This window comes from Hemiscyllium ocellatum, chromosome 35, assembly GCF_020745735.1.
Source record: "Hemiscyllium ocellatum isolate sHemOce1 chromosome 35, sHemOce1.pat.X.cur, whole genome shotgun sequence".
Lineage (NCBI taxonomy): Eukaryota > Metazoa > Chordata > Chondrichthyes > Orectolobiformes > Hemiscylliidae > Hemiscyllium > Hemiscyllium ocellatum.
In genome coordinates, this window is record NC_083435.1 from 13,938,476 (window position 1) to 13,958,002 (window position 19,527).

The 19,527-nt window shown below is 39.5% G+C and overlaps 1 protein-coding gene across 7 annotated transcripts in view; it reads left to right on the forward strand.

Annotated features, from left to right (window-relative positions):
* Positions 1–19,527, forward strand: part of LOC132832816 (protein PRRC2A-like) — a 134,632-nt gene that overhangs the window by 50,298 nt on the left and 64,807 nt on the right. For all 7 annotated transcript variants that reach the window (XM_060850968.1, XM_060850974.1, XM_060850969.1 and 4 more), the window contains exons 2-6: positions 951–1,126; positions 2,822–2,999; positions 10,966–11,086; positions 13,669–13,741; positions 17,974–18,117. In XM_060850968.1, coding sequence (XP_060706951.1) covers positions 1,012–1,126; positions 2,822–2,999; positions 10,966–11,086; positions 13,669–13,741; positions 17,974–18,117 — 631 coding nt within the window. In that variant the 5' untranslated portion in view covers positions 951–1,011. The remainder of the gene's footprint in view (positions 1–950; positions 1,127–2,821; positions 3,000–10,965; positions 11,087–13,668; positions 13,742–17,973; positions 18,118–19,527) is intronic.

Below are 19,527 nucleotides of genomic sequence, written 5' to 3' on the forward strand. Positions count from 1 at the left end.
GAATCCGTAAAGAGGAACATTTGCTGTACCCTGAGACTGATGCAGAAGGAATTAGCTGAGCAGCTTGGCCTATCCATCTGACCAGCTCAGAGCAAGTCTGGGAAGTAACCCCCCTCCTGAGGAGTTTGGGTCACTGTGTTCATAATAAAGGATGCAGAGGCTATCTGACTCCAAATTGTTTATGGTGTCTAGCATTGATGCTGGCTTCTCCCTTGTTTCATAGGAGAAGCAGAAAGTAGCCAAAGCTACTTTTGGGAGAGAAGATCAGTTTCTTTATTTACTGTCATTTTTGTTCGATTTACTAGAAATAGATTTTTTAAAAATTCTGTAAACTACAAGCACAATTGTTTGTCTTTTTCTTATTTTCCTGTTTGTGTTTAAAGTTTTAGTTTGTATGCGAGTCATTGGCTGTGTCAGCATTTGCCTATCCATAATTGATCAGAAAGCCATTAAGAGTTGGCCAAATCCAGTCAGATGGTTGGTTTTCTTCCCTAAAGGACATTAGTGAACCAGATGCATTTTTTTTTAATGATAGTTGATGGTTACATGGTCATCATCAGGCTTGATTTTTATGACTGATCTTTACTCCATTCAGGTTTAAACCATTTGTCTGGCATTCTTACACCCATCCAAAATCCCTGCCTAAGGTCTTGGGGATTACTAGGCTGATACCAATTTAATCCATCTAAGTCCTTGCAGGTATCTTGTGCCTAGGAATTGCTGATCTCCTCTTGTTAGAAGCCAAATTTAATGCTTCCATGAAATTGCCTGACATTGTCCTTCTTGCCTTCCATTGGAAAAACACTACATTTGAATTTGACCAATACCAAAATCATGCTTGCATTAAGCACTGAACTGTTGCTATATTTTGTTGAAATAAGTTGACAAAGACCATTCATATTCAGATCTGCTGCTGAGAAACTAACTATGAACTTTTCTTTCCCTGTTAGAAGGAGGCACATTTCAAGGGGTGCCTAAAGGAACCACCGTACTCAATGACCTTCCAGCGAGATGTCAGATCGTTTGGGGCAAACTGCAAAGGGAAAGGATGGAAAAACCAAGTACTCATCACTCAACTTGTTTGATACTTATAAAGGAAAGTCCTTAGAAACCCAGAAACCCACAGGTAAACCACTGATTTAATAGATTCTTAATGAACCATGTAATAACTTGTTCTTTCCATTCATGTTTACTTTTTGGCACACAGATCAAATTGACGAACTGGTTATTAGTGTTGTCATTACATTCATTTCAGATGTGAATGTTATTGTCTTTGAAAAATAAATCTTAAAACTACTACACTTTTTCTGAAAATTCTGTGCTTCTGCTGATGTATGTTGCAGCAGAACCAAATCCTATGCCATACAAAGTTTTCTTTTTAATAAAAGAATTCTTAAAGGAGAATAGAATTTTGAAGGTTTTTGTCTTGCACTCATCAGAACTAAAATGCAAGGAGCAGACTCTGAAAAGAGACCCCGCTTTGTGGGGAATGAGAAGGTGTTGATTGGATGGGCCGTAATTGGCAAGGTGTAGCAAGAACAGTTAACTATCTAAGTTTTTGGGCGGCACAGTGGCTCAGTAGTTAGCACTGCTGCCTCACAGCACCAGGGTCACAGGTTCGATTACATCCTCGGGTGACTGCCTGTGTGGAGTTTGCACATTCTCCCCGTGTCTGCGTGGGTTTCCTCCAGGTGCTCCAGTTTCCTCCCACGGTCCAAAGATATGCAGGTCAGGTGAATTGGCCATGGTAAATTGCCCATGGTGTTAGGTGCATTAGTCAGAGGGAAATTGGTCTGGATGGGTTACTCTTTGGAGGGTAAGTGTGGACTGGTTGGGCCAAAGGGTCTGTTTCCGCACTGTAGGGAATCTAATCTATCTATCTAATCTTGGTCCTTAAACAAGGCAAGTAGGTTCTGACTGATCAGGGCACTGCCGTTGGAGTGCGGCAGATTCCCTGTGACATCTATCCTTTAGGAAAAGGGTGCAATGCTTTTAGCATGTACAAATCATTGTAATGCCAGCCCAGCTGATATTAAATTTGGTTTCCTGTACAACTCTAAACCCAGATCCAATTCATTTAATAAGTTCCAACAGCAGAATCGCATGTAAAGGTCGATGTACTATTGAGGCCTGTAGGCATTGGCTGATTGAGCACGAACTACATGTGCCAGCTTTGAATGATCAACAGGAAATGTTTGAGAAGGTCTGCCAGTCATTGGGATGTACCTGACATCTCACTGTGCTGGAGATTTGTGTATCCTATTACTCCACTCAATTGTGCGTTCGGTAAATTTCTGCTTCCTGCCGTTTTCCGTTCTTGTGGGTCTGTATTGGAATCATTGGGTTTGGATCCGTAGTGGAAGTCCTGGGTGGGTTTTGTTTTAAGCAAACTACCTATCGTTAAACTCTGGCGATTAGCTAACTTGACAGAAACCCAGATTAAGGCTGAGTCATTCCTAATATCTGTATCTCTGCAGTACACCAGGCATTACAGATGCTGCTGAGACTTCAGGGGAAAACACTGTTTGAAGTCAACAGATTTTTCAAAACAAAGTGATTTGGGGATATTTTAAAAACATGAAGTTTTTAAAAGAAACCTTATTGATTAGACTTGTGTTTTTGGACTTTCTTTACATTTAAACTATATGAGAGTAAAAGTTGCAACTGGAACCTGATGCTACTGATTTAGCTTTCTGTATAGAATATCAATTTTGAAATTCTCTTCTGTCTTTGCAGGCTTTCTGCTGTAACGATTCCTTGCAAGGCAGCTGTTATGAATTTTTAGTTAAATTTTATTTTGTTTTTCTCTCATTTTTGCCAGTCACCGCACGTCATGGATTGCAGAGTCTCGGTAAAGTTGCCGCAGCACGGCGCATGCCACCCCCTGCAAACCTACCAAGTTTAAAAGCAGAAAATAAAGGCAATGACCCCAATATTTCTTTAGTACCAAAAGACGGAACAGGATGGGCAAGCAAGCAAGAATCACAAGACCAAAAGAGGTGAGTGTTTTGATGTCATGCACTGCTTGTTAGTGTTATGGCTTGTAGCTGTGCCAAGTTTTTTCTTTTGCATGATGTTAATGCATAATGGTTGACATTTCTGTAACCACAGTTTTCAGTACTTTTATTTTAAGCCTTCAAATTCCATTGGAATCTTACCATCAGCTTATCGTCGTTTTGCAGAATGACCAAGGATGGGAGTCTGTGGGTTGGAATACGAATAGATCAATAAGCCTCATTGAAGCTATCTGTATTTGATCAGTCCTACTTTCAATCTTATTGGCATATCTCTCATTTCCTTTTATCTAATTGCCTTCAATGTACTGTCTTGCTTCAATGGCCTGTCTACATTTTCGTCACTGAGCAATAATTTTGTGGAATACGTTTGTTTCCAACCTTTGAATTTTTCATTTCCACTTCTTGATAAATTACCCCTTTTGATTATAGAGAATAATTAGCTTGCATTAATTCTCTTTATAATCTTGAAAGCTTCAGTTGCCTATATGCTTCAAGTCAAGAAACTTCCCACTTTTACCTGTTCTGTCTTTACGATTTAATGAGTCGTCTTCTCTTGTCTGTTTCTGCAAATATTTCTGGTTAGTCTTATTTTCTTTCCAAATAAGCAAGTGTCAATACTAAGAGTTAAAACTTGCCAATGACAAGTTGGGTCTTGCATCAGGAAATGCTGTTTCTCAAGCATCCATTGATATGTTCAGTGGGCTTCTGCAGAAAACAACGGAAGTGGAAAAGTCCTGGAATTTCTTAAAAACAATGTTGCAGTGGGAAGCATTTGCATCATTCTTGACAGATGATCTAAACTGAGATGCATAGCCTTCCCTCACCTGTAATTATCTTTCAAATAATAATTCACTTGTGCTTGGACATTCTTCTGCACTGTTGTAACTACTTTTTAAATGTTTCTGTGATTATTTCCCCTCCACTAATTCAGCAATTGGTAAGCTACTTACAATGAAGATTAAGTGAAATTGCAAAACGTTCCTCTGTGATGCATTTGTAGACTGTTAACACAGAAATGACTGACCTTAATAGCCCCCTATATTTCTAGTCACATGGATTTAATTCTCCTCCTGTTAGGTTTTTAAACATCTTTGTAGTTTTACATTGGCATCATGCATGCTCCTGATGCATACTACTTAAACAGTATAAAGGAAGAAATACTGAGTCTTGTGTCTTGTATTCTGTTGATCATGTGACCTTTCACCAAACTTGGAATGTTGTGCAAGAATAGCAGTGCTGTTAATTTAAACGTCTGTTTTCTTCTCTTTTTATAAAAAAATGAATTAGGAATCTGTCTGTACTTAAAACATGTGTAATAAATTTAGGAGGCTGGGCAAGTAATGCTCGAATGTAGAGAATGTGCTAGAAATCAGTGTGGATAGCTTCTGACATTCTCTTGGTGCAAGCCTTTTTGCATCCGCAGGAAATAGCAAGTGTTTGTTCTGATCCTTTTTCCACTACTCTGGAATTTGATTTATGATTTTAGGATGAAGTGGTGTTGCAGGTGAAATAGCCACTTGCTTTTTCTCAATCCTTTAAAGTTGTATTTGAACCATGCTAAGTCGTCACCAAGTAAACTGGAGATTACGAGTTTTGCTGTTTTTAGGAAAATGCATTTACAAACAAAACTTGTAAACAACAGTGCAGAAATGGGGCAAGTGGTTAGCATTGCCTGAGGTTTTATTGCCTGTGGGACTGCCCAATCCACTCTGTGTATCTGTGATTTTTCTTTTTGAAAGAGCAACAGCATAGGCTTCACCTTTTACACCATTGTCCTCTCTGTCTGCTTTGGACTGCCACACTAGCAAATCGAACAATGGAAGGTAACTTTAATAAAGATCAAAAACAACTTTGGGCCGCTCTTTAGAATGCACTCAGTGTGCTGGGCTTAATTGTAGATTTGAGGGTTGAACTGCCATCTATCATAAGCTGTCTTAATAAAGTGATTAACATTTTTTTGTTTGTAATGAATGAGACCAAAATAAATTAAAAAGATATCCTAGATCCAAACAACGTGGTGTTATTTTAAAGGCAAGTGCCAGCTGTTGTATTCTGGATACAAATTGATTGGCTAAACTTACCAGTCTTGCAGCAAAGCACTCTTTATTTATGCGCTATAGTTAAAATACTGAAGAGAAGAAATTAGAGGATCTTGACTCTTTTGGAAAACTTAACACTATTAGATTATTTAGCTCCTAAACAGTTACTGTTCCAAAATAGTAACATCTCATAAATGGACCCTTGTCCAAGGCAAATTTAGTAAAATAGATTGTCTCTCATGCAGTTCTCCAGTCCAGGAGGAAAAGAAACATCAAGAGAAAATAGAGAACGAGAGTGTATAGCTGCAAGGAGAGGCGCTACTGAAAAACTAAAATCAAAAGTCCTAGCTTTGGAGGAGCCAGACCCCATCCATTTAGGTTGCTTCTATTATTTCAACTTTGGATTCAATTGGATTCAAATAGCCAGTTCAACACCTCTGTCTTAAAAACCCCTCCCAAAAAAATGGGTAAAATATGCATCTTAAAGCATATTATTATCAAAGCTGCTATCAAAGATTTTCACAAGGCCTTCAGTGAGATATCCATAATGGACTAATTAACGTGATTAGTAAATGTGGATGCCAAGAAACAGATGTTGAATAGATTGGTTTCTAGACCAATCCAAATGTAGGAATAGAAGGTAGTTAGAATGACAGGTGGCACATCCCTTTCAACAGGGATCAGTTTTGACCCCATACCTGTTTGTTTTCTTGTTTGTTTGTGGGATGAGGGCATTGCTGGCTAGGCTAGCATTTAATGCCTATCCCTAAATGCCCAGAAGGCAGTTAAGAGTCAATCACTTTTGTGCGGGTCTGGAGTCACATGTAGACCAGGTTGGGTAAGGGTATCTGTTTACCTCCCTAGAAGTGTGAATCAGTGAACCAGAAGTTTTTTTTCCAAAAATCATCAGTGGATTCAGGATCAACATTCGACTCTTAATTTAACAAAAATCTGGAATTCAAATTCTGCCATCTGAACAAGGATCCCCAAACATTTACTTGGTCGCTGGATTAGCAGTCTAACTAGGATTGCCTCCCCAAAGGATTGATCAAATGTACAGTTTCTAATTATTACTATTTTTACATTCTTCAAGTTTATAAATCAGCAAATAAAATTTAAACTGATAAATAAGGTCTTGCATTGTGGTAGGAAGAGTATAGATGTCACTTATTACTTGGGAGGTGCAAGTCAGGATAGGTTAAAGGAATAAAGGGATTCAAGAATACAAAGCTGCGTATTGCAGTATTGCACTGCAGGTTAGCAAGGGCATAACACAAAAGCAAACAAGGCACCAGATTTCTTTCCTCCAGGGATAAGCTTGAAAGGTAGGAAAACTAAAACCTGTATCAAATGTTGGGTAGATCACACTGTGTAGCCTTGCTCACTGTATATACTTTGGAGATGGTGCAGAGATGATTCACAAGAATGTGCCAGAATTACTTGGGGGTAAGGTGTCAGGAAATGAACAATTGAGCTGCATTTCAAAAGAGGGCTTCAAAGACCGGGTTTGTAAAATTTATGAAAAGTTTTGACAAAGTAGATGCTTAGTAAATATTTTATCTTGTGGGATACAGCATCACTAGAAACCATCAATACAAGAGCGTCACAGAAATCCAGTAGGGAATGTAGAAGAATGTTCATTACCCATTGATGTTAAAATTGTCGAAGGAGTTGCCACAGCAACCAGTTCTGTTATCATGTTTTTCTTCCATTGTGCATAATTCCAATTGAGCTAAGTGGCCTGAAGTTTATAGTGGAATTCTTAATGTTCTGTTTAGTAACAGGGAGAAAAGGTGAAAAATGATGCCAGTATTTGTTAGATTTCTCTTTGGCCTTTTATGCTCTATTATTCATAGTTTGTGGTTGATTTGTACAGTTCAATTTACTTGGACTGCTAAACCTGGAACATTTTGTCTTTGTCTTTGTTTGATGAAGTTAGCAAGTGCTGGCACGAGCAGATGCATGCACAGCTGCAGTTTTGTCTGCATTAGTTTAATCATCTTACCAAGCCACTCTGGTATAATTTGAATCTTTTGGTTGTTTCTTAGTTTAATCTAGATTTGCCATAGTGGTGCTTGTTATGATCCCAGCTGATATTGCTACTATAGAACATAGAAAAGTACAGCGCAGTACAAGCCCTTCGGCCCTCGATGTTGCGCCGACCAAATCCTACCTAACCTACACTAGCCCAATAACTTCCATATGCCTATCCAATGCCTGCTTAAATGACCATAAAGAGGGAGAGTTCACCACTGCTACTGGCAGGGCATTCCATGAACTCTCAACCCGCTGCGTAAAGAATCTACCCCTAACATCTGTCCTATACCTACCACCCCTTAATTTAAAGCTGTGTCCCCTAGTAACAGCTGACTCCATTAGCGGTAAAAGGTTCTCAGTGTCTACCCTATCTAAACCCCTAATCATCTTATACACCTCTATCAAATCTCCCCTAAACCTTCTTTTCTCCAATGAGAGCAGGCCCAAGTGCCTCAGCCTTTCCTCATACAATCTTCCTACCATGCCAGGCAACATCCTGGTAAACCTCCTCTGCACTCGTTCCAATGCCTCCACATCCTTCCTATAGTATGGCGACCAAAACTGCACACAATACTCCAGATGAGGCCGCACCAGAGTCTTATACAACTGCAGCATGCCCTCAGGACTCCGGAACTCAATTCCTCTACCAATAAAGCCCAGTACACCATATGCCTTCCTCACAGCACTATTTACCTGGGTGGCAACTTTCAGAGATCTGTGTACATGGACGCCAAGATCCCTCTGCTCATCCACACTACCAAGTAGCCTACCATTAGCTCAGTAATCCATCTTGTTACTCCTACCAAAGTGAATGACTTCACACTTAGCTACATTGAATTCCATCTGCCACCTTTCTGCCCAGCTCTGCAACCTATCTATATCCCGCTGTAATCTGCCACATCCTTCTTCACTGTCCACAACTGCACCGACCTTTGTGTCATCCGCAAACTTGCTCACCCAGCTTTCAAGCCCCTCCTCTAGATCATTTATAAAGATGACAAACAGCAACGGTCCCAAAACAGATCCCTGTGGTACACCGCTAGTAACTGCAAATCTGGATGATCGGATCCCAGCATAAGTGTTTAAACTTTTTTTGAAAAACTAGTTCATCCTCAATTTTCAGCTAATAGTCTCTCTTTTCTGTACAAGAACTTTTCTATTTAACATGTTACTATCCTTGCAGCCTCCTGCTCCACTTCATAAACTATGGTTCTCTTCCCTATGGTGCTATGACTGACCTATTTTTGTGAAGGGATTTAAAAGTTATAAACCACCATCTACGTACCACCAGCTTAAAATCCAGAATTTTAAAAAAATTAATATCTTCAGCACTGTGACATGGCTGAACTTGGTTATTTGTTGGGATTGAAGTGAAAAGGGCATGATCAATTGAAGAAGGAAAATTATATAAAATAATTTGTCTTAAATTTGAAACTGTCATCATCAACTCGGCCTGCATGATCACTTTTTTAAAAATAGTAATGTGTGCTCTTTGATTTGCTCTTTAAAATTAAATCTCTTCAAACTGAATTGATTCTTTGCAAACACCCTTCTCTTACTGACCCTGAATAGTCCTTTCCTCCAGCTGTACTCTTGAGCTCCAACTTTGACCTGCAACTAATGGACTAGTCTGATTGTTTAAAGTCTGGTTGAAGATTTGTAGCTCGGGTGTCCGTTGTTGTGGTTCTGTTCGCCGAGCTGGGAGTTTTTGCTGCAAACGTTTCGTTCCCTGGCTAGGAAACATCATCAGTGCTATTGGAGCCTCCTGTGAAGCGCTGCTTTGATGTTTCTTCCGGTATTTATAGTGGTTTGTTCTTGCCGCTTCCGGGTGTCAGTTTCAGCAGTAGTGGTTTGTATATGGGGTCCAGGTCCATGTGTCTGTTAATGGAGTTTGTGGGTGAATGCCATGCCTCTAGGAATTCCCTGGCTGTTCTCTGTCTGGCTTGTCCTATGATGGTAGTGTTTTCCCAGTCAAATTCATGTTCCTGGTTGTCTGAGTGTATGGCTACTAGGGATAGCTGGTCGTGTCGTTTTGTGGCTAGCTGATGTTCATAGATGCGGATTGTTAGCTGTCTTCCTGTTTGTCCTATGTCATGTGAATATCGAAGAAGACAATCCAAGCAGAGTGTTCATGCCAGGTCTTTATGAAGCAGTTCAATTGCCAATAAATTTATCTTTTTGGGCAGAGTAGGGGCACCCAAACTCCTTTTTTTTCAAAGTCTTGTTATGAAGATGTGAGTGTACTGTACCTTCTTAGAAAGTTAAAAGCTAGTAGAACTACCCGATGGCACAAAGTTATCATGTAACCTTTTTGGTCCAGTAGCTGGTTGCCTGGAGAGAACAAAAACCAATTTGCATTGGGCCAATCTGTTTAAATTTTGCCCAAAAAAACCAATTCTAATCTAGTTTCAATTTAGCATATTGACAATATTACAAGCCAGTGAGACAATCTGATGCTTGGGGGTATAAGACCGGGAAAAATCAAACAGTTGGGAGAGACCTGCCAAAAGACCAACACATGTAGACTGCTGGTCAAATTGACAGGTACCTGTTTCGAGAAGGAGTTTTCACAGAAGAACGTTGACACTGACTTGGAAAGCAAATCTGCAATGAAAAGGTTTGACAGCTGGCTAGTTTTAAAATTTGAATTTTTCGGTAAATCTTAATCAGGACTTTTATTGGACTAGTATTATAGAAGGGAAAGTAGAAGATAGGTTAGAGCAAGGACTTTATAAATAGTTGTTAATTGTTCTCTTATACTTTTAAGAAATAAAGCTGTTAATTTTTACTTTAAATAGTTCTTGGCGTCTTGGATTTTCAGACATTACTGCACGAGATAAATATTGTGTTGCTCATTTAAATTGAGCAGTAATGTTTACCCGTGTTGCAACAGTCTTCACTTGTTGGCAAGGCAATACCATTTACATCTTCCCAATATGTAAACCTGTCCTGTGGTTTTTATTGTTTTTGTTTCCCAACTATCAACTCTTATCAGTCTCTCTGGCAACATTGCCAATCGTTTGAAACCTGGGTGGCACATTTGATCCTCAGATGAGCTTTTGTCCTCCCCTCCTTCCAACCATCCTTAAGACTGCCTATTTCCAACTTCATAATATCAACTTTGCAGCCCAAATTGTACCCATCCTACTTCGTGCTCCCCAGTTTTATGCATTGACATCCAATCAACTATGCCATTTCCAGGCAATGGGGTGAACACTGTGCATTCCATGAAATCTTACCTTGATGTTTAGTTTTGAAATGATATGTCCCTTGTGGGTGTTGCTGCTGCCACTCCGACGGTATAAAGAGCCAGAAGCTTTGATGTTTCTGCTCAAACATAGGGACATGAATGACTCTTCCTCAGTGTCATTGTATACAGCAAAAGCTGGCCACAACTGCATTGAGGGTGAGTCAGTCTCTTTCAGACATTTAGTATACTTGACTGCTTAAGAGACCCATGCCCTGAATCCAGACATTCTGCAATAATGTGAAATCATCTGTCTGAACCTGGTCTATTGGTTCATCACCATCCTTGACACTGCTTAGGTCAATGCTGCTCTAAGCAAGTGTTTTAGAAATAGCTACAGTCTGCCCTCCTAACTAACATATCTCTTCTGACTGTATATCTGCTCCTGACTCTTTTTTTTTCATTGCTCATTCATGTAGTGGTCAGGACTGCATTCTTAGTGTTAAGTGCATGTTTGAGTTTGTATTTGATCTTTGGTAATCATAATTTAGACCTTGACTGTTCTCCCTTTTTAACAGTATATTTTCTTTTTCTCCTCCTTGTATGATTTTTGAGTGATAAAGTTTTGTGGTGGGTGCAAACCTGTATTCAGCAGCATTTCAACATTGTCCTTCGTTAATTTCAGTACCGATGCATCGACAGCTCAGCAGCCGGAATCGCAGCTGCCGCCGGCTTCACAGACGTCTGGCTCCAGTCAGCCGAAACGTCCAGCAGCAGCAACAGCAGTGGTAGCAACTCCACAGGAGGTGGGCAGTGCTTGTGACTTCATTAGTTTGTGGTTGTTGGTAGCATATGTTAGTATTTTTACTTTGCAATACGTCAGTGATGCTCCCCTTACCCCGCTTTTCTCATTCTTCCTTTCTTCCTCCCTGCTTACCTCTAACCCCAAAATAATTGAGGTTGGTTTATGGATTGGGTGATTACTGATTCAAGCCCAGCCTAGACTGACGCACTAAAGTATAGGAATGCCTTCTATCATTGAGGAGGGGCCAGCGTCCTTTGGATGAAGTGTTGAATTGAAATTTTTTTTTCCCCTCCAGTTTGAAATGGTTTGGATGACTCGAAGAATTGTAGCTCTGCTTTGCTGGTCAATATTTGGCACAAGATCAGACGCAGACAAGTTCTACTGAGGAATCTGTGTCTCAATTGTGGAGGCGCAAATCATAATTTTATCAGTCATCCTGAAACTCAGTCTGAGTGCCAGAGAAGTACAGAATTCACAAATGTACACCCTTGTTCATGAAAAGGTGTAGAAACTTATGACCATATGGGTTTATCAATGAGGAGGCAAGCGACAGATGAATGGAAGAGAGAAGTGACCGGGTGAGACAGCATAACAAGTTCACACAAGGACCTTCAGGAGCAGGGGGACCTGGCTATACATATAAAGTCATTTGAAGGTGATGGGAATGATTTAAAGAATTGGTTAACAAAGCATAGAATATCCTGGGTTTTCTCATTGAAGGCACAGAGTATGTGAGTAATGAAGTTAAGTATGTATTAAACTTTTTTTTACAGTCACAGCTAGAGTATATTGCCCCAAAAAAACCAAAGAACTGCAAATGCTGGAAATCCAAAACGCACACAAAAACAGGAGGTCTGACAGTATCTATGGAGAGAAAGCAGAGTTAACACTTTGGGCCCAGTAAAACCTACCTTTTGGAATGGATGTTGAATACTGTCCGTTTCTGGATGTTGCACTTTGAGGGATGCTGTGGGAGCAGAAAAAGATCCATGAGATTGATTACAAGGATGAGGAGTTTCAGATATGAAGCTAAATTGAAAAAGTTGAGTCTGTATTTATTGCGAAAAGGAGGTTAAAAATCTCAGCACCAGTTGCATAGTTCAACAGGTTTATTTGGAAGCACTAGCTACTAGCTTTGAGTGCTGCTCCTTCATTGGATAGCTGTGGAGTAGGGCCATAAGACACTACCTGATAAAGGAGCAGCACTACGAAAGCTGGTGCTTCCAAATAAACTAGGTGTTGTGATTTTGTTTTTTTTAAACTTTTGTCCACCCCAATCCAACATTGGCTCCTCTACCTCATTACTAAAATGGGGTTGAAAATAAATGGGCATGGCAACTACACAATCATGAGCAGCAAGCGCTTAAGTTCTGTGTTCACTGCCTTGGTGTGGTGGATGCAGGGCCACTTGAGGCTTTCGAAAGGAAATAGATTGATGCAGCAATTGTCTTTCCTTCAACCTTCCCACCCCCGACCAAAGGAAAAGGTAGAGATAGAAGTGACACCAAGTGTGGAAGTGTTTTGAAAGTCAAAGGGCCACCTGTGCTGGAATTATTCTCTTGCGTTTCTGTCCTGTTTCAAAAGATACAGCTTAATGCTGCTTTCACTTTAATTCTGAAGAGTTGTTGATAGGATTGCTGCTTTTTCTGCCACGCTCCACCAAAGGATGCACTATGGTATCAACATTGCATAGCCACTGTTGCATACTTCAGATTTAGCTTTTGTAGACTTAGACTGTGCACAATCTAATTTGTTTAGTTATTATATAAAATGTTTAGGTTTGCTAAATCAATACTGAATGGCTATGGGTCCTTGTGAACTTGAATTTTTTTTCACTTAGTATACACTGAGTTAAATACTACCTTCTTAGAATAGCTTTTCTTGCTTTTCAAAAAAAAACATTGCTTGTCCCTTCCTGCCTTTTTTTTTTAAAAGGCTGCATCCTTTATTTTTGCTTCTGTCTTAGGGGCAGTACCAAGATTTAGTCTGATTCTCGAGATGAACAGCTTGTCCAAAGACTGGAGGCATTAGAAATTTTTTTGTTTTTATTTGAAAGGAGAGGAGATTAGATAGGGTTAATAAAAGTAAATGGATTGTCCCACTATGGAAACAATAGTTGGACCTGAAAAATATAATAGAATATCTAAAGGTGTCAAGGGGAAGTAAGAGGTTTGTTTACAGAATTAATTATGCTGACCTGGAATTTGCTAAATATAGATTGAGTGATAACTTGTAGAGTTGAATTGAATGTGCCCTTAACAAGGGGAAAATTGCAGGATATCTGGCAGGGAACTGATGGATTGGACAAATTGATTAAAGAGCTAGTACAGATAGGGAGAACCCTTTAAGTCCATCCTATGCTGTAAAATCCCCAAGTAGACCACAGATATCTTGTGCTTCTTCCCCAGCCTCAGTCTCAATACAATATTTGTAACTGCACCCTCTAGCTGTCTGCTGAACCATCCCATGAGTCAGTGAGCAAACTAGCTTGTCCGTTCCAGGGTGCCTTGAAAGCACTTGCTGACCAAATAAAATTCTGGTGATCAAATAAACTGGCAACCAATTTATTTCTGTTAATTACAGGCCACCCCTTCAGCACAAAGCGGAACAAAATCCTGGGCACAGGCGAGTGTTACACATGGTGCACAAGGAGATGGTGAGTTTAAATCAACCTGTCAAAATACTGCTTGAGCAATTCATTTGAGCTATGATCATGATAGTCTGCAGTACATCTGTTGCAGTGTGCTAAATGTTCCAATGATGGTGCTTGTAATTTGAGAATTGAATATCTCACTTTATTAACTCACTTGAATTCGGTAGCGTCTGGTTTCTGTGCAACAGCACTGTCTAGTATTGTTGAACTCTGTCTGTGTGATTTTTTTTCTCTCTGTGAATCCCTCAGTGTCAGAGGTATATAGCACAGAAACAGGTCCTTCAGCCCAACTTGTCCATGCTGACCAGATTTCCTAAACTGAACTTGTCCCATTTGCCTGTGCTTGGCCCATATCCCTCTAAAACCTTTCTACGTACCTGTCCACATGTCTCTTAAATGCTGTAATTGTATTTGGCACTACCACTTCCTATGGCAATTCATTTCTTATACTCATCATCCTTTGTGTGGAAAAAGTTACTCCGACAACCCATTTTTAAAATTTTTCTCCCCTTAAATCCATGTCCTTTTAGTTTTTGACAGTCCTACCCTGGGGCAAAAATATCTTTTTATTTTATGAATATCTATAAGGTCACCCATCCAGGGAAAATAGCCCCAGTCTATTCAGCCTCTCCTTATCGATTTAAACCTTTTCAGTCTTAGTAATATCCCAGTAAATCACTTTTTGCACACTTTCCAGTTTAGTAATGTTCTTCTAGAGCAGGGTGACCAGAATTTTATGCAATATTTCAAATCTTTGACAATTTCTTCCATTCTCACTCCATTACCTTGTTCTGTTGGCAGGTTGTGTGGCAGGCCCTTGTCCATTTGCAAATAGGGTAGGATTTGTACTTGAACCAGTCTAATTGACTGAGATTCATGAAGGACTTGTAGTTTCATTGGGATTTGAATTTAAACCAGGCACTATTGATGAAAAGACATTTGTGTAGAATACTGAAGTAGTGGAATTCTTGCCAGTTTGTCACTTGATTGGATAGTGAAATAGGGAGCAGTTCTCTTGTTTTCTTGCCAAACTTGTGTCTGTCTTCAATTGTACTACTTTTCCACTATCCTTGGCTACGTTTGAGTAAGATAGAAGGCTAGTACAGAGTTTGTTAGGTGGCTGTGAACTTTGGCCCTAGAAGTCTTAAGCCACTGTATTGCTCAATTCGAGAACTGAAAGAGTGTTTAATGCAGTTTGTTCATCTTAATGTTTCTTTTAAGCTAGAAATAATAACCCTGAAATAATCTGATGAGAGATACTATTGTGATGTCAGTGTTGTGACCTGATTGGCTGGTTTTATTATAGTGGCTATGTTGCTTGGTGTTAAGGTGAGTATTTCTTTAATAACTATTTTTGCATTAAAATAAAGGTAGTTCCATGGGCTTGTTCAGAAAGTATATCTATTAGGAATGTCTAACCTCACATTTTTAGGCATTTTTATGTTTGAGAAACAGAAAAGGCAAAAACTATTAGTGGGGGAGTTGTATGTGCACCTCAAACTATATTAAGCGGGTAGGTGGAGATGTATGCATTAGAGACATCTGTAATTGAATGACTTTTATCTGTATAGAGATTGGCCTAATCAAATTCGTAATTATACAGCAGAAGAGGAATTCCTGGGCAAATATGCTAAAGAGCTAACTAGAGAACACCCATCCTAGACTGCAAATTGTCATGGGAAAGGAAGAATTGGCAATCTTGCTGAGGCCCTTTTTAGGATTGGACAACCGTAATATAGAATTCCCCATCAAGGTGGAGTAAATTAGTTGTTTCTGTGACAAGATCTAAGAGCATGTAGCTCACTGACAACAATTGCTCATTACTATGTGGAGCAAAAATAAAACAGGAAAGGTAGCCAAGCATGGCTAACAAGGGAAATTAGAGGAAATATTCAATCCCAGGAATATGCGTAAATTGGTCAGAAGAAAAACAATAGATTGGAACAATTCAGAATTCAGCTATTAAAGGCAATGTAGTTTAAAGGAAAAATTAGTGGGAAAAGTTAGCTTGCGGGGAATGTGAAAATTGTCTGACAGTAAAAGTTTCTTTAGGTATGTGGAGAGAGAGATTGAAGACAAAATGTCGTTACAGTCAGAAAGAAGTGAATTTATATGGGCGAATAAAGGAATGGCTGGCAACTAAATACATATTTTGGTCCTGCGCTCATTAAAGGAGGGCACAAATAACCTACCAGAAATTTTGGGAAGCACAGGGTTTAGGGAGAGGGAGATATGAGTATTAGTAGGGAAGTGGTTTGGTGAAATTGATGGGATTCAAGGCTGATCAATCCCCAGGCCTTGGTGATCTACATTCCAGAGTACTTGAAGTGCCCCTTAAAAATACATTGGTCATTTTCCAGGTTTCAGTACACAGTATAAGAAGGCAGAGAGAAATAAACTGCGAATTATAGACTACCTGACATCAGTAGTGGAATCTGATGTTTTGTCAATTTTATAAAAGAATTAGGAAGCTGAGCTTTTGGAAAACAGTCATAGGATCAGGCAGTCATCATGGGTTTACCAAAGAGAAATCACACTTGGCAAATCTTCTGAAATTCTGAGGATGTAACTAGTTGAATTGATTCAGGAAGTCAGTGGATATGGTTTATTTAGACTTTCATGAGTCTTTGGACAAAGTCTTCCAAAAAAAAATGAATATGTAGAACTATGGGTCTAGTGGATTGAGAGGGGTAGAGAACTGGTAGGCAGACAAGCAAAGGGTAGGAATAAACAGGTCATTATCCATATGGAAGGCGGTTACTAATGGGGTATGGCAAGGATCAGTGCTGGACCTCCAGCTATTCACAATATATATTAATGATTGGGGGAACTCGATGTAATATCCTCCTCCAAGTTTGCAGGTGAAACAGCTGGATGATAGGGTGACGAGGGTACGAAGATGTTGCGTTATGATTTGTAAAAACTGAGTGAATGCACGGTAGGTGCAGCATCATGGAGATATATGTGAGGTTATCCACTTTAGTAAAAATAAGAAGGCAGATTATTATCTGGCTATAGGTTTGAGACAGGAACGTGCAGTGAGATCTGCGTGTCCTCCTACACCAGTCCAGAAGTACAGTCAGTCTAAGGATAGAGCTGTACTGTTCAGGACTGAGATGGTTTGCAAACCCTTTCCCAGGGAGTGGTGAGTCTTTGGAATTTGTTACTGTAGTAAACTGTCAAGATGAAAACATTTGATTTCAAGAAAGAGTTGGATGTAGCATTTGTGACTTAAGATCAAAGGATTTAATGGAAAAGCAGGAATATGCTATTTTGTTGGATGATCAGCCATGATCATAATGAAAGGCGGAGCAGGCCTGAAGGGCTGAATGGCCTAAAGCTCCCCCTGCTTTGTGCTTCCAAATTAGTTGTTAGCCCATCTAACATTAAGATCTGACCCCAACATTGGTACTGTGTATTCAGAATAATATGAAGTTGCCCAGCTCCAGTTCATGTCAAAGTATCAAATGCAGGGTTGAAGCCTCCAACTTCTAATACTACTAAAGATAATATAGAAAGTAAATGTTTAACTGAGTGTTATTTGAGACTTAAAACTGGTACTTGTGTATTTGAGACCTATGCGATTTATGCTTGTGACGTGACTACTTAGCTTGTTCTCCTTTGGCTTCATTGAAGTGCAAGATTGAGACTTGCAGCGCAATTTGGCTGATGTACACTGTGTATGCATGACTCGTGTACTATTTGGTTGTCTTGTCCTTCAGAAAATCTGCAAGCAAAGGTGTGACCTTGCTATTTTGGGTGTTTTGAAAGATTCCCTGACACTGTTACATGGACAAAGAGAGCTTTTCCAGTATCGTGGGCAATATTTCTTCCCGTTGCAAGTTGAAAGTGGATTAATTGCTTGTCTCATTGCCATTTATGGAAAATTACTAACATAGCATGATATATGGATATTTATTGGTCATGCCTGAAAGAGTGGTGGAAGCAGATTCAAATTTTTTCAAAACTCATTTGGATAACTAGTTGAAGAGAGGAATTTCCCAAACATTTGGAGCAAAGAGCAGTGAAGTGGAAGTATTAGGATATCTGTAGTAAAGAAATATGGTACTGTTGTAATGGGCCAAATGGTTGCCTCCTGTGCAGCAGCATTGTGATTCTTTTGAAAGAAATCATTATATGGAAAGCTTTGAAAGAGTACATTTAATACTTGTCTAAGTGGAAAGCACAAGTGCAGTTGGATAGATTTTATTAAAATGTGCACCTCTTGCATTCAGGTGGAAAGGGATCAAACCAACAGTCGCCATTCTCTCGCGAGGAATTTCCAACCCTGCAAGCGGCTGGAGATCAGGACAAAGTTGGCAGAGAAAGGGACATTGCAGATCAGTCGTATGGGCCAGGACCAAGCCTCCGCCCTCAAAGTAAGCATTTCTTCTCCATTGCACATGTCTTTGCTTTTGAATTTTCTAAATTTGAAGTATGGCTGTATTAGAGCTGTCATTTTTTTTTCAAGAAACTAGTTGATCACTTGGAATCAAAATGGAGTTTCTCCGAGGATCAGTCTTTTGTTTCTTTGCTTTATGATATGAGTGAGGTAGTTTTGGGAAACCAAAAGAAAAAATTGTGTTCTCCATCTGTGCAATGAAATTCAGTGTTTTCTTCATATACAATTCAGGCAGACTTGCAATTACAGAAAGGGTCACTTTTTTTTCCCTGGATGAAACCCTTGTGAAGGAAACTGAAATCTAGGACTTTCTCCCTTCATGTGGTTGAGACTCATGGGTCAATTAAAGCTTCAAAACTGAGCTGGTTCTTTAATCGAGGGTACAGTGAGTTGTAGGTCCTAAGGTGAGTGAATAAAACGAAGATCCAGATAATCGAGTGGTGGAAAACGTTAGGGAGCTGAATGGTCTGCCTACTTTGGTTTTATTTGTGATCAATACTGGTTGGGTTTGTTTTTAACACCAGTCTACTAAACTGTGTTGCATCAGAGATGTGCAAACAATTGCTTCTATATGGGCATCCAATTATACACAGACTGGGGCTGATTCTACAGTGTGAGACAGATGGTGCTAGAGAAAGTGACCAGCTGGGAGCTGATACAGATGCAGTGAACTGAATGGCCATCTGTACTGTAAAATTCAATGAAAGAAGCTTTTACTATAGAAGTCTAGCATCTCCTCTATTAATTTTCCTGGAGCATCTGGCTGTAAAATGAAATGCAGTATTTTGCGATACCCTTGAGTTACTTACAAGGAATCTTTAGAAATAGGGGTGACACTGGTGAGGCTGTTATTGTCTGTCCTTCATTGGCATTGGAAAGTAGGAGTAGGGTACCTATCTATGAGGGTTATTATTTAAATATTTTCACCCTGTGCCTTTTAAAACTTATGGTAATAATTGTTGTAATAGTCTGCAGTCTGAACTGGCCATCTTCATATGATAGAGAGAAAAAAACTGCAGATGTTGGAATCCAAAGTAAACATGCATGAGGCTGGAAGAATACAGCAAGCCAGCAGAAGGAGGTGGAGAAGTTGACATTTCAGGTGTAACCTCCCTTCAGGACTCTTCATAGATTTTTTTCACTTTTAAAAGATCTTGCTGATCAGATTTCTGAAGGAAACCCGATAATACACAGTATAATCAAATTGACAAGTGAGAGTAACTTAAGTTTTGGAGTAGACGTTTCATCCGAACATAGCTCTGAACTTCACTAAAGCATTATTAATATATTTTTCTGCTGTGCAGCTGTTGACAGTCCTGTTTATTTCAGACATCATGTTGACTTTGAACTCCGTTTGCATTTGACCACACCAAGGCTGTCATGTTTG